The following is an 11697-nucleotide window of genomic DNA, read 5'->3' as shown; positions in this document are numbered from 1 at the left end:
AGCTCTGCTTTGGCAACCTTCCCCGTGTGTGTGGAGGAGCAGAGAGCTTGGCTCCTAACCTTGGGCTGGCCCGGGTGGCCTGGGTCACAGGAATGGCATGCTGCAAGGGGAAGGTGGCGAGGGGTGGAAATAGCAGGGGCTTCTACCGAAAATATGAACCTGTCTAGTTGGAAAGTGATGGCTGCCTTTGAAAACTCTCCTTAAACATCTATACTTAGCCCCTGTAGGGATAGGGAGTGTGGGCCGGGGGTATGAGGGGTGGGCTAGGGAAGGGCCCCCTGCGCAGCCCCGCGCCTTTGTGTTCCAGCCGTGCCCTCGAGGGCTCGGCAGCGGGGCCGGGGCCGCCCGCCGCACCGACACGCTGCTCCCGAGCCCCCACCTCGCTGAGCCCCGAACTCACAGCAGTTCGGGGGGAGGGTGCAAAGTTGGGTTGTACTTTTTTCCGCTTGTTTTGGTTTTTTTTTTGTTTTTTTGGGGGGGTGTTTGTTTTGTTTTTCTTTCTTTGTTTGTTTGTTTCTAATTTGTCTCCCGCCTCTCGTGTCCCCCCCCTCCCCCATTTAAATAGGAGATATTCTCAGGACAGCACCCGTGAGACTGACTGGAATCAGTTTTGGAGGGTGATACACCGCGACAGCTAAAAGTTGGATAGGGTTTCAGCAGCTCCTATATAAAGCAGGGGGGACTTATGTCACTGCACTAATTAAATTCCATCTGGGTTGTTCCTCGGAGTGTTTTTGAGATTGCCACCCAACTCAAGCAGCAGAGAGGCCCAGGGACAGCATGATGGACCTTTTTGAAACTGGCTCCTATTTCTTCTACTTGGATGGGGAGAATGGAGCCCTGCAGCAGCTGGAGATGGCTGAAGGATCCCCGCTGTACCCCGGCAGCGATGGCACCTTGTCTCCATGTCAGGACCAAATGCAGCCAGAGGCCGGCAGTGACAGCAGTGGAGAGGAGCATGTGCTGGCACCCCCGGGACTGCAACCCCCTCATTTCCCCGGCCAGTGTTTGATCTGGGCTTGTAAAACTTGCAAGAGAAAGTCGGCCCCCACGGACAGACGGAAAGCAGCCACCCTGCGGGAGAGGAGAAGGCTGAAGAAGATCAACGAAGCCTTCGAGGCTCTGAAAAGGCGGACTGTGGCGAACCCCAACCAGAGGCTGCCGAAGGTGGAGATACTGAGGAGCGCCATCAGCTACATCGAGAGGCTGCAGGACCTCTTGCACAGGCTGGATCAGCAGGAGAAAATGCAGGAGACTGGGGGGGACCCCTTCAGCTTCAGCCCCAAGCAGGGAAATGTAAGCACTGCCGCTTGGCCCCTCCGCCGCCACGGCAGCGCCGCCGCGCCCGTCCCCTCCCTCCTTCTCCTCCTCTTCGGCAGGGCCGCTGCGTGGGCCGGGGGGGCTGGCGGGCGCGGAGGGCGCTCCTCGGGGAACCTGCCAGCCCTCGGGCCTCCAGAGGTCCTCCGGCCCGGGGAGCCGCGGCAGCCCCACTAACACCCGTCCTCTCCCCGTGTCTCCCCGCTCCCGCGTGTGTGCCGCAGGTCTCCAGTTCGGACTTCCTGAGCACCTGCAGCTCCGACTGGCAAAGCGCTTCTGACCATTCCCGAGCCCTAGGACTCAGCCCCAAAGAAGGTAACTCGCCCGGCGGGCCCCGCTTGCCTCCCTGCCAGCCCTGCTCGCCCGCCGCCCCCGGGCCGGAGCCCCCTTCCCTCGCCACGACGGCCGCGTTCCCAGCGGTCCGGCTCTCACGCTCCCTCCTCTGCCCGGGCTCTCCGGCAGCCGGGAGCCCCCGGCGAGGAGGAGCGGTCTGCTCTTTAATGCCTTTTCTCTCGTTGAGCAGGAGTCTCCGTTGTCGAGTCGTCGGCCTCCAGCAGCCTTCGTTGCCTCTCTTCAATAGTGGACAGTATTTCTTCCGACGATCCCAAACTGCCCAGCGCGGAGGAGGCGGTGGAAAAATAAACCCGGTTTTGTGGTAGTATATTTAAAGGAGATGGAGCATCCACCCTCTCTCCTCTAAACCAAGTAACGAAGCAAATTCACACAGTGGAAAACCCAAGCATGGCCCTTTTTAAGATCCAATTAAGGTACACCTACCCCAAAGAAAATGGCTCCCACGGTCTCGAGCCAGACAGACTTCTCCCTTGCCTTTTTTTTCCCCCGAGTTTTGTTTTCTTTACATTGTGTTGCATAAACCACGCTTCTTTTTGTTGGTTTTTTTTTTTGTTGTTGTTGTTGTTGTTGTTGTTGGTTTGTTGGTTTTTTTTTTTTTGTGTGTGTGTGTGTGTGTTTTGTTTTGTTTTGTTTTGTTTTAATTTAAGATACTTACCTGTGTACCGGTGATCCGCTTTGTCTGAGAATCACTGGGAAGTTCATTCCTGTCTGAGTGAAGCTCTTGGTTGCATTGCGTGTGAGTCATATTTAAGGAGTCCCCGCCTCATTTCGTTCCTGTAAATAATTTCAGTACTGTCTTTTCTTTTGTAAACATAACATATATATTTAAATGGTGGAATATGATATTGTATATAAGAACAGACGGATTTCTTGGATTGTAAAATAAAGCTCTTTGTGTTTTCCTCCCGGCCTCTTAATTTCATAAATTACCCGATGCCGGAGTTCAAACCTGCCACTGACTTCAGTGAATGAAGGCCTGAAGAGTCAGAACCATGTAGCAGAAGCACGACCCGTTTGGCTGGAGGGTCAGCGTTTTCGGGAAAGACATGGGACAGATTTTTCCTTCCTTTACTCCTCTAAGGTTTCCCCTTTAGGGCCGCACCCGCGGTGTGAATCACCCGTGTCTCCGCGGGCCCTCGGGGACGCCGGGCGGGCACGGGTGGGTGTATGGACAGGATCCGCCGCCTCTCTGTTCGCCCTTAGCGCTCCGCCGCCCCGTTCTTCGCCCTGCTTGCGGAACGCACGTACCCCTGGAAAGCGATATTGCTCCCCTAAAATGTCCAACAGTGCCGCTCGAGTACCTTGCCAGGCAAAGATGCTTCGCCGGCATTGCCCTGCACGTGGAAGGTGAGGGTAGAAACGGGGCATGAAAGAAGATACCCCCGCCCGTCCTCCCCACTTCCCCCCCCCACTCCGGCCTCCTGCCCCGGTCTTTGAGCAGGGAGAGGCTCAGTGCGTCTCACCTTCTCCTCTCGGCACCGAGGACTTGAACGCAGCACTTACCTGTGGCAAAATTGACGGGCCTGCTGCACTAACGGCGCAGCAACTGGCTGTGACAGGACTTAGCCCCTCTGGGGCTGGAGGGAGCTGTGGTTTCTTCCCAGGAAAGGTAACTCCCCTTGACTTCCTTGAGCCTGAGGGAGAAGGGAATAGGGTCCTTCAGGGAGGAAAGAGTTAAGTGACCCAAAGGGTTTGGGGGTGGGGGGTTAACAGCATATGAAGCCTTTCACTCAGTGATGTAAAAAAACACAGCCTCTCTGAGGATGGTGAAACGGAGCTGCTTACAGTCAGAGCGTTACGGTTTGTAATACATTGTACCCCCGGAAAGGAGCGACCACCAGGGAACAGCGCATTCTGCCCCTGGCACACACACAGGGCTCTCCGGACAGCCTGCACAAGCAGAGGACACTCTCTACCTGCGTGCGGTCTCCTCGCCAACTTTAGCCCTTGATTTATTCTTTGTTTCTGTGTTTTGAAAGGTCACAGTCGTGTTTCGGGAAGGTTTCCCCCTTCCTGGTCATCTGGGGCACGGGTACACCCGTCTGAAGTGGAAACTCTGGGTAGAACCTGCCCCGAGAGCTGGCTCTCCAATCGGCCGTGCCTTCCTGCCACCCTTTCTGTGCCGCCCTAGCCAGCCGGGTTTTTAAACCAGTCATGTACTACCTCTAATTGCTCTCTAACGAGATACTCCCTTTGAAGGACCAATTGCCGCGGGACAGTGTGGTGGGCACAGTGCTTCAACAGGTTCCCCATTTTTTTCTCCTTTCAAATTAAACCCCGTTGCCTCGGGGAACCCTCGGACTCTTCAGAAAGTGGCGCGCCGGGGAGCGTGGGGCCCTTCGCGCCACCTCTGAGACCTGGCACGGGAGAGGAGACGGTGCAGCTCGCTTCTATGGCGAAGGCACTTGCCCAGTAAGAGAGTATTTCAGATCGGGCTAGGAGTTCGTCCACTTCCTTCCTAAGTGGTTTCAAACCCCGCCGAGTCCGCGGGAAGGGCTACACACAGTTCACACGGCGATCCGAGCTCCGCGGGACCCGCTACCCGCATCAGGGGCAGCACGGTAGGAGCCGTGCTGAACCACCGCTCAAAGCCACAGTGTCGCGCCCACACCGGGGCAGCCGACTGTCAGGTTCACCCGCAGCCGGGCAATCACCTCAACAAGCCGCCCGTCCGCCCCGCAGGACCCCCACGGCAGCGTCTCCTCCAGCAGCAGGGTAACTTGAGCGATTGTTTGGAGTAAGTTTGACTAAAGGAGAGTTTTTTCATTAAATAAAGAAAATACCTCCCGAAGAGACTCTCCGTGACCCCCGCGGCTGCAGCTGACATGCCGGGCTTCCCAGTGAAGGTCGTCAGTGTGTTTGCAATTAAAATGTTTGTGTTAGATATTAATAACGATAATCTTTACTTAAGTCCCCAGCCAAAGCAAACAGGGCCCTGGAATCACAAAATCAAAGGGCAATAACTGGGTAAAGACGAGAGGTTTGTGATTTAATGAAGTCTTTTTCTGGAGGACCACACAAAAAGTCATCGAAGCTTTTACGCAATCGCAAGTGCCCTGCTGGAAATCCCATGCTCAACACAGCTTCCCTCGCCTCTACCTGTTCCGCTCCCCTGGGAACCAACCCCTGGGAACTCATTCCCTCAGGAGCGGAGGGATGCGGGGCTCCGCCGGCCCGCGGTGCGGGGTGCCCGGCCCGGCGCGGCAACAGCTCCGTCGCCCGCCCGAGGTGCCTGCAGGGCCAGGAACGATGGGAGGAAGGCTGGGGAAGGGGGTGATGGAGTGCCTGTCTGCAGTGCTGCCGCGTTGACACCGCTTTCCTCTGAAGTGACGCGACCGAGGGTTTAAAGCCTTGTTTTTAGTTTGAGGCTTTTCTTTTTGTATTTTTGTTGGTTTTTTTTTTTTTTTTTTTTTTTTTTTTTGTTTTGTTGGGGTTTTTGGTTGGTTGGTTTTGGCTTTTATATTATGCATCTTTATTTTCCTCGGTGAAACCGCTCGCAATCCAGGGAGGGAAGCGGACAGACAGCAGCAGGCTTAGCTCATTCTCTGAGCACGGAGTCAAGGCGGTCAAGAGGCGACACAGCAACTATGTCCACGGGAAAATTCCTGCGTGGACCACTTCTGCTTTGGGGACCCCGTACGATTTTTCCACAGTTTCCGTCTTTCTGTGAAGAGCGAGCTAGGGATGGGCGTAGGGGGCAGGGAGAAAGGAGGCTGAATAATTGAACCATGTGCTCGCTGGGACGCCCCTCCGATAGCAGGAACTAGTGACTTTTCCCAGTATCAAGGCTGCTAAAAAACCCCTCGTTTCTCTTTGATCTCTCCTGGGAGTCCCGGGGAGCCATCAGAGGCCAATGCCTTCTTCAGCTGTCCTCTATACAATTCCCTCTGGCAGGTACTAATGTGTTTACTTAGGTGCGCACGGTTCCCAGCGCTGGGGGGAACCAAACGTTTCTCACACGGCTGGAAGCGCCCGGCCTCACTAGCCCGACTGGGAAACAATTTTGTTGTTGGGGCATCACGGAGGAGCATTCGCTGCCGCTGCCAGCGCCCGCGGACGGCGGGAGCCGAGCGGAACGGAGCGGCGCGGAGCGGCTCGGCACCATGAAGTTACGCGCTCTCGCCGCCCGCGTGTGCGCTCCGTGGAGGCCGGGGCCGAGCACAGCGCAAAGGCGCTCCGGAAGGCCGGGGCTGGGGGTACACTCGGGAGTACCGCCACCCCCTCAGTCCGGTGACTTAGGTTTCGGTAGAATTTTCTTCTCTTAAATAGAAAGGCGTGGGACTTGGGAAAAGATGGCACACTCTGCAAACGGTGCCCCACGGGATGGAATCCCTCCAGGAATAGGTGCGGCGATTCCTGAGGAGTCGAAAGGGCTGGGGTGAGGAACACTATTTAAAGTGATCCTGACACGTTCGTTCACCACTTTCTCTCTACCAGTTCACAGGAGCAGACAGTGTCTGATGTTCCTGCTTTCCAGACTTGAGCCTACTGAAATGCAGCACTATCCTCCCCCTCCCCCAACCCTGCCCTTCGCCAGCAGCCTCATTAGCCAGCCTTGTAGTCCGTGTTTTCTCTCCCCTTTCTTTAGTTCCACTCGCCTACTGCATTTTTGCAAATTTGTTTTGAGATCACTTTACCAGAGGTGCCAGGGACTCCTTAAGGGATACTAATTACTGATTTTTTTTCTTCCTGAGTGACAGGCTATGGTTTCTTCCATTTCCCCAAAAACATTCAAGGAAAAATGAAATATTTTTTTTCCAGCTCTTCAAATACTTTTGGGGAAAAGCACGTTACTTAACAGACTTAGCTCCTCTGAGTTAAGAGTCAAATCTGCAAGCTAAAGCTCTGCATGCCAGGAGAGCAGGACTGAGGAGCTTGGCATTGTGCACCGGGAGATCTACAGTGCTTGCTTGGAGAGAACCCAAGCATTCACCAACACAGAAAGGTGATTGGAACTGCAACCGGCACCTAAAGATCAAGTTTATTTGTGCATGAAGCAGAAATATGTAAACAGGTCTATTTTAGCCAGTGCAAACACGGTAAATGAAATTGTGTGTGTGTGTCTGTGTGTGTGCATGCCACAGCCCAGTGAAGAGTTCAAGTTACTGCTGAGCAGAACCCCTCCTGACTGATGCTGTCTTAGGAAAACAACAGGGAGCTGTCCTGTTTCAGATGTGGCCCAACAAAACAGTAACCTACACCTCAGAGCGGCAGAAGCCTGAAATTTTGAGCTTTCCCATTCTGTAACTTTACTCCTTTATCAACTCCCTGCTTTTCATATAGTATTCATTTCAAAGGGGGCTCCCTGTGTTTATGGCCCCAAATAAACCAAAGCAGTGCAGATATAGCCTTCCCCAGCTTTTAGATAATTTTGCATCTTTTTATAGGAAGAAGGGTGTGTGCATGGTTGCTTTTAAGGAAAAAAAATAGCCTAAGAGTGGAAATCTGCCTTTGGGAACTCAGGGGTGGTGGTAGCAGGGAAACAACGATGGGTTCCCTCCAGCCCCAGCACAGGCTGAGCTGCTTGCCTCCTTTCTTCGCCTTGCCCGTGCGGATCGGAGGGCTTCCCGGCAGTGTGCGCTGCCACAGGGCATCTCTCTTAGGAAATACTTCACTACCGGCCTTGCTAACTTGATCAGCGTCTCCTGGAGACAAGTGGCTCACCGTGCCACCACATCACCTCTTCCTGAAGAGAGGCTAACTGAAGGCGCCCTTTTCCTGGGCATACAAACTGGCTCCGTAGCGTTTGAACCGCTGCTGGGTCATTTGCTCTCCGTTTGAGTTAGCCTAGGTCACATAATTTTATTCCCAGGTAGGGAAGGTCTCCTTTGCCTTCTCATAATATTTTCCTCAGCTACAAAAGCCACCTGGATGAAACCAAAGGATTCCTGCGCGTTAGTGAATGCCTGTTAAATGGCTTCATTACCACTCTAATAATGACCCTTGCACCGCTCCACTCGGCTACTGCTTCGGCTGGGGCTCTGCAAGGCTTTGGTCCCCTTGTGTAAAGTTACTTAGGGATTGCGGGGTTAGAAATTTTACACTTCCAGGAGGGGTTTGTTGCACTGGCAGCTGGGACGCATCTGTAACGGTACAAGTTTGCCTGAAAGCAGAAAATTAGCAAGCCCAAGGCACTGCTTGACTGTTGTGTCCCTAGCATCTCCAGAGAGAGAAGGAGAAAGAATGGAAAGGGGATTTGTCTCGGAGCAAACACGTACACTTATTTTTGTGAGTACCTTTCCTTGTGATCCGATCCGGCAGCACTAAAATCTGGTTTCCCTCCTCCTCGTCTCTCCTGGCCACAAGTAGCTGTGCATTGTTGTCCCCCAGTTTGTAAATTTGAGCGGTTGGTGGCACAACTTTAATTACTGGACAAAGCGCTCCTCGAGATAAATAAACACATCTTAGGTCTAAGAAGAAGGTTATAATTTTTCAGGTTAGACCTGGATCACGGGCTGTGGGAAATAAGATCTGCAAGTAGACACTGTAGGTGTCCCTCCCGCGGAAACCTGTGATGGGAAACGGGAGATGTGAACACCGAGGAGAGGAAAGTCTCTGTAGGAGCCACTGACAAGCGGTTGGTGTGCACCCACTGCCCCTCTTTCTCTTTCCATACCAAACTGCAAATTCACAGACTTAGCTGGAAACTAGGAGATGTCGCAACCAGTGCTTGGGAGATCACTCATTAGAAAAGTGTCCATCTCTCGGCGCTCCAAAGGAGCGGTGCGGAGCAAATTGTCTCCTGGGGACTGGAGGGGGCTTGCCCAGACAGCTTCCGGCAGGGGCTGTGGTGGGATATGCTAATAAAGATTGGCCGCTGTGGACCAGCCTCCCTTTCTATGTATATATAAGGGCCCCCCGCATCAGCCAAAGGACACTTGGTCTCGGGTCCCTAATTACGGAGGAAATTGCCCCAGCGTGCTCTGGAGCGCCTTGCCAAGAGCCGGTGGCCGCCGTTCCGTAGTGACGCCTCCGCAGCAGGGATGGAGGTGATGGACAGCTGCAAGTTCTCCCCGTCCGAGCTCTTCTATGACAGCTCCTGCCTCTCCTCCCCGGAGGGCGAATTCCCTGAGGATTTTGAGCCCAGGGATTTGCCTCCTTTCAGCGCCCACGAGCCCCCCGAGCCTGCCTGCTCCGAGGAAGAGGAGCATGTCCGAGCTCCCACTGGCCACCACCAAGCTGGTCACTGCCTCATGTGGGCTTGCAAAGCCTGCAAAAGAAAATCCACCACAATGGACCGGCGGAAGGCAGCCACCATGAGGGAGAGGAGGAGGCTGAAGAAAGTGAACCAGGCTTTTGAGACCCTGAAGAGATGCACCACTGCCAACCCCAACCAAAGACTCCCCAAAGTAGAGATCCTGAGAAACGCCATCAGATACATTGAGAGCCTCCAGGAGCTCTTGAGGGAACAGGTAGAAAACTACTATCACCTGCCGGGACAGAGTTGCTCCGAACCAACTAGCCCCACTTCCAGCTGCTCCGATGGGATGGTAAGACAGAGGCAGGAGCCATAGGGCTGTGGGGACTCCAGGACGGCCCGCGGGCAGGTCCCTCTCGGCCCAACGCCGTGGGACCAGTCCCATGGGTGTGGGACGGGCCGAACGCATTCGGACATCAGGAAAAGGCGGGCGGTTTGCCCCAGAACAGGCCCCTTCCCAGATTTTCCGCTGAGCACGCACGCGGGCTTTCCGGGGATGCATGGGAGGCGGTAGCGCTGCCCGAGGGCACCCTGCAGCGCCCCGGCTCCCGGGGTCCCAGTGTCCCTTCTGCTGTCCCATTAGCGCGGCCTTAGAGGGGTAAGGCTGGGGGCTGGGGGAGAGGAGGAAGGCGCTGCCCAGGGCCAGCAGCCTGGATGGGGGGCGGCTGCTTCGCTCCCTCCCTGCCGGCCTTTATGGCCCTTTCCCTTCTCGGGGAGCGTCCCGCTGGCCCCTGGGCGGGAGCGGCAGGGTCGGCACTCGCCCCTCGCTGTCTTACAGGCCGACTGTGGCAGCCCCGTTTGGTCGGCGAGAGGCAGCAGCTTCGACGCCGTCTACTGTGCCGAGATGGCCCACGGTAAGCCCGACTCGGCGCGGCCCGGGGGTAGAGGCGGGGTCCGGGCACCACCCCGCTCCCCGGGGCATTGGGGGAAGGCAGCGCGGCATCCCGCGGTAACGCGCTGCTGTGTCCCTGTCCCTCCCCTCGGCGCAGGGTACGCCGCCGATCAGAGCTGCGCGCTGTCCAGCCTGCACTGCCTCTCCAGTATCGTGGATCGTCTCTCCCCGGCGGAGGAACCAGGGCTGTCCGTCCGCGACGCCGACTCCCTCTCGCCCAGCGCCAGCATCGACTCGGGGCCGGAGACGCCCGGGACGCCGCTGCCCCGACGGACCTACCAGGCGCTATGAGGGGCCGGAGGGCCGGCACCCCGACCCTGCCGCCGGGGCCGCCTCCCGCGCCCGGCAGCCTCCTGCAAACTCTTCTCGGGCGAGAGGGGCAGCCCCGGAGCCCTTTGGGCCGCTGCTTCCGTCTGGGGCTGCAGGCAAAGCGCCGCGCCGGCCTCCGGCCAGGGATTTCCCGCACCCCGGCAGAGCGGGCAGACCCCGGGGCTCAGCCCACGCGCGCTGCCCTGGAATCCCCGCTGCAAATAAAACATGCTGTGAGAGAGCTATCTGGCCGGCTGATTCTTTAAGTGCATTCCCTGGCATGAGGGAGGGCAGCGAGATTCGGCTGCGGGGCGCCCGCCAGCATCCCTGTTGGGCCCCCACCCGACCTCAGTCGCTCCTGGGCTCCTGCCTGCGGGGCACGCCCTCTCCCTGCCCCCATCGCGGCAGTCCCCAGCCGGGACATGGAGTGTCTTGCTGGGCTGAGGCCTGGGAGCTTGTCTGTCCTTCCACCAGTGCGTACTATTCTGAGACCACTCATGCAGCAACAAAAACGTGGACGTTTAAATTCTCACACTGTATGTCCTGTTATGGGCAGAGTTTCCTTAATTTCTGCAAAAGTAAAAATATTATTTCACAGTCATATTTTTCTATCCTCTCCTCCTCGCCTTCCCTTCCCATCCACCCCTGCAAAGCTCAAGTTTCTTTCACTGGGTATGAAGATGGACTGTGTATTCCAGAATTTGACCCTAAAATTGCATGGTGACTCTGTTCTTAAAGCAACTGTATGATCTATCTCTGATGCTGTGCTGGGGAATTTTATTTGTTGCTCTGGCAGAGACAAATTTAGTAAAGTTAGTAAGAACAAACCACATGTGTCTCTTTCATAAGCCACCAGGTATATTTCACAATATTCAGAAAGCAATATAGATTTATTTGCTCCTGATGACTTTGGTCTTAGCAACCAGGATGCAAATTCATTACTCTGCATGGCTCTAGAAATAACCAGGTCATGTGTTTTCAGACTTAACAAGTATTTCCTTCCAGGTGTTCAATTAGGTCTATCAACCATGAAAAATTTCCATCATTTTGCACTCCTCTAGATATAACTCAAAACTTTCTTAGCCAACCCTCCCCACCCTCCCCCCCCCCAAGCAAAAAAAGAAAAAAAAAAAAACAAACCAGATGAGATGGAGATATGGACTCTTTCAGTTCATCCAAAAATGTTTCATATGATAAATACTCTGAGTGGGAAGGGATATATACACCTCACTATTGTGGGATAAGGATGTATTTGCCATTTGTGTTTGTGTTGCTAGCACTCAGTGGCCAAGGGGCCTGGCAGTGGTATTTCACCTCTGATAAATCTTTCACTTGAACCCAGCCCAGCTGAGTCATGTCACCAAAAGTTATCATCTGACTAGGCTTTGGCAGCATCTTTGAACCAAAGATAAAAGAAGCTTTTGCTTAGGGATGGCTCTGTCCCTGTAAGCTCACTGAGGGTCTTTGTCCTCCCACAAGGTACCACAGGGAAAGTTAGATGGCACCTGCCTTCCTGAGCCTGCAGCACGGCAGTAGCAGGTGTGTGTCTGGCACAGGGCAAGGCCAGCCCACTCTTTGTGCAGAGTTTCCCTCAAAATTACTTCCTGCCCTTGCCTATAGCCTTGAG

General features: G+C 54.9%; 2 protein-coding genes across 2 annotated transcripts; both read left to right on the top strand.

The window, feature by feature from the left end:
• Window positions 1–780: 780 nt before the first annotated feature.
• Window positions 781–2148, top strand: MYF6 (myogenic factor 6). The gene is made up of 3 exons (XM_053978179.1): window positions 781–1296; window positions 1542–1632; window positions 1841–2148. The coding sequence occupies exons 1-3, from the start codon at window positions 781–783 to the stop codon at window positions 1957–1959; spliced, it is 726 nt and encodes a 241-aa protein (XP_053834154.1). The 3' UTR covers window positions 1960–2148.
• Window positions 2149–8654: 6506 nt separating this feature from the next.
• On the top strand, window positions 8655–10219 carry MYF5 (myogenic factor 5). Its single transcript, XM_053978265.1, has 3 exons — window positions 8655–9161; window positions 9648–9723; window positions 9859–10219. The coding sequence occupies exons 1-3, from the start codon at window positions 8655–8657 to the stop codon at window positions 10050–10052; spliced, it is 777 nt and encodes a 258-aa protein (XP_053834240.1). The 3' UTR covers window positions 10053–10219.
• The last annotated feature ends 1478 nt before the right edge of the window (window positions 10220–11697 follow it).

Source organism: Vidua macroura, chromosome 5 (assembly GCF_024509145.1).
Source record: "Vidua macroura isolate BioBank_ID:100142 chromosome 5, ASM2450914v1, whole genome shotgun sequence".
Classification (NCBI taxonomy): domain Eukaryota; kingdom Metazoa; phylum Chordata; class Aves; order Passeriformes; family Viduidae; genus Vidua; species Vidua macroura.
Note: the sequence above shows the minus strand (reverse complement) of the source record. Positions and strands in the feature narration are given on the sequence as shown.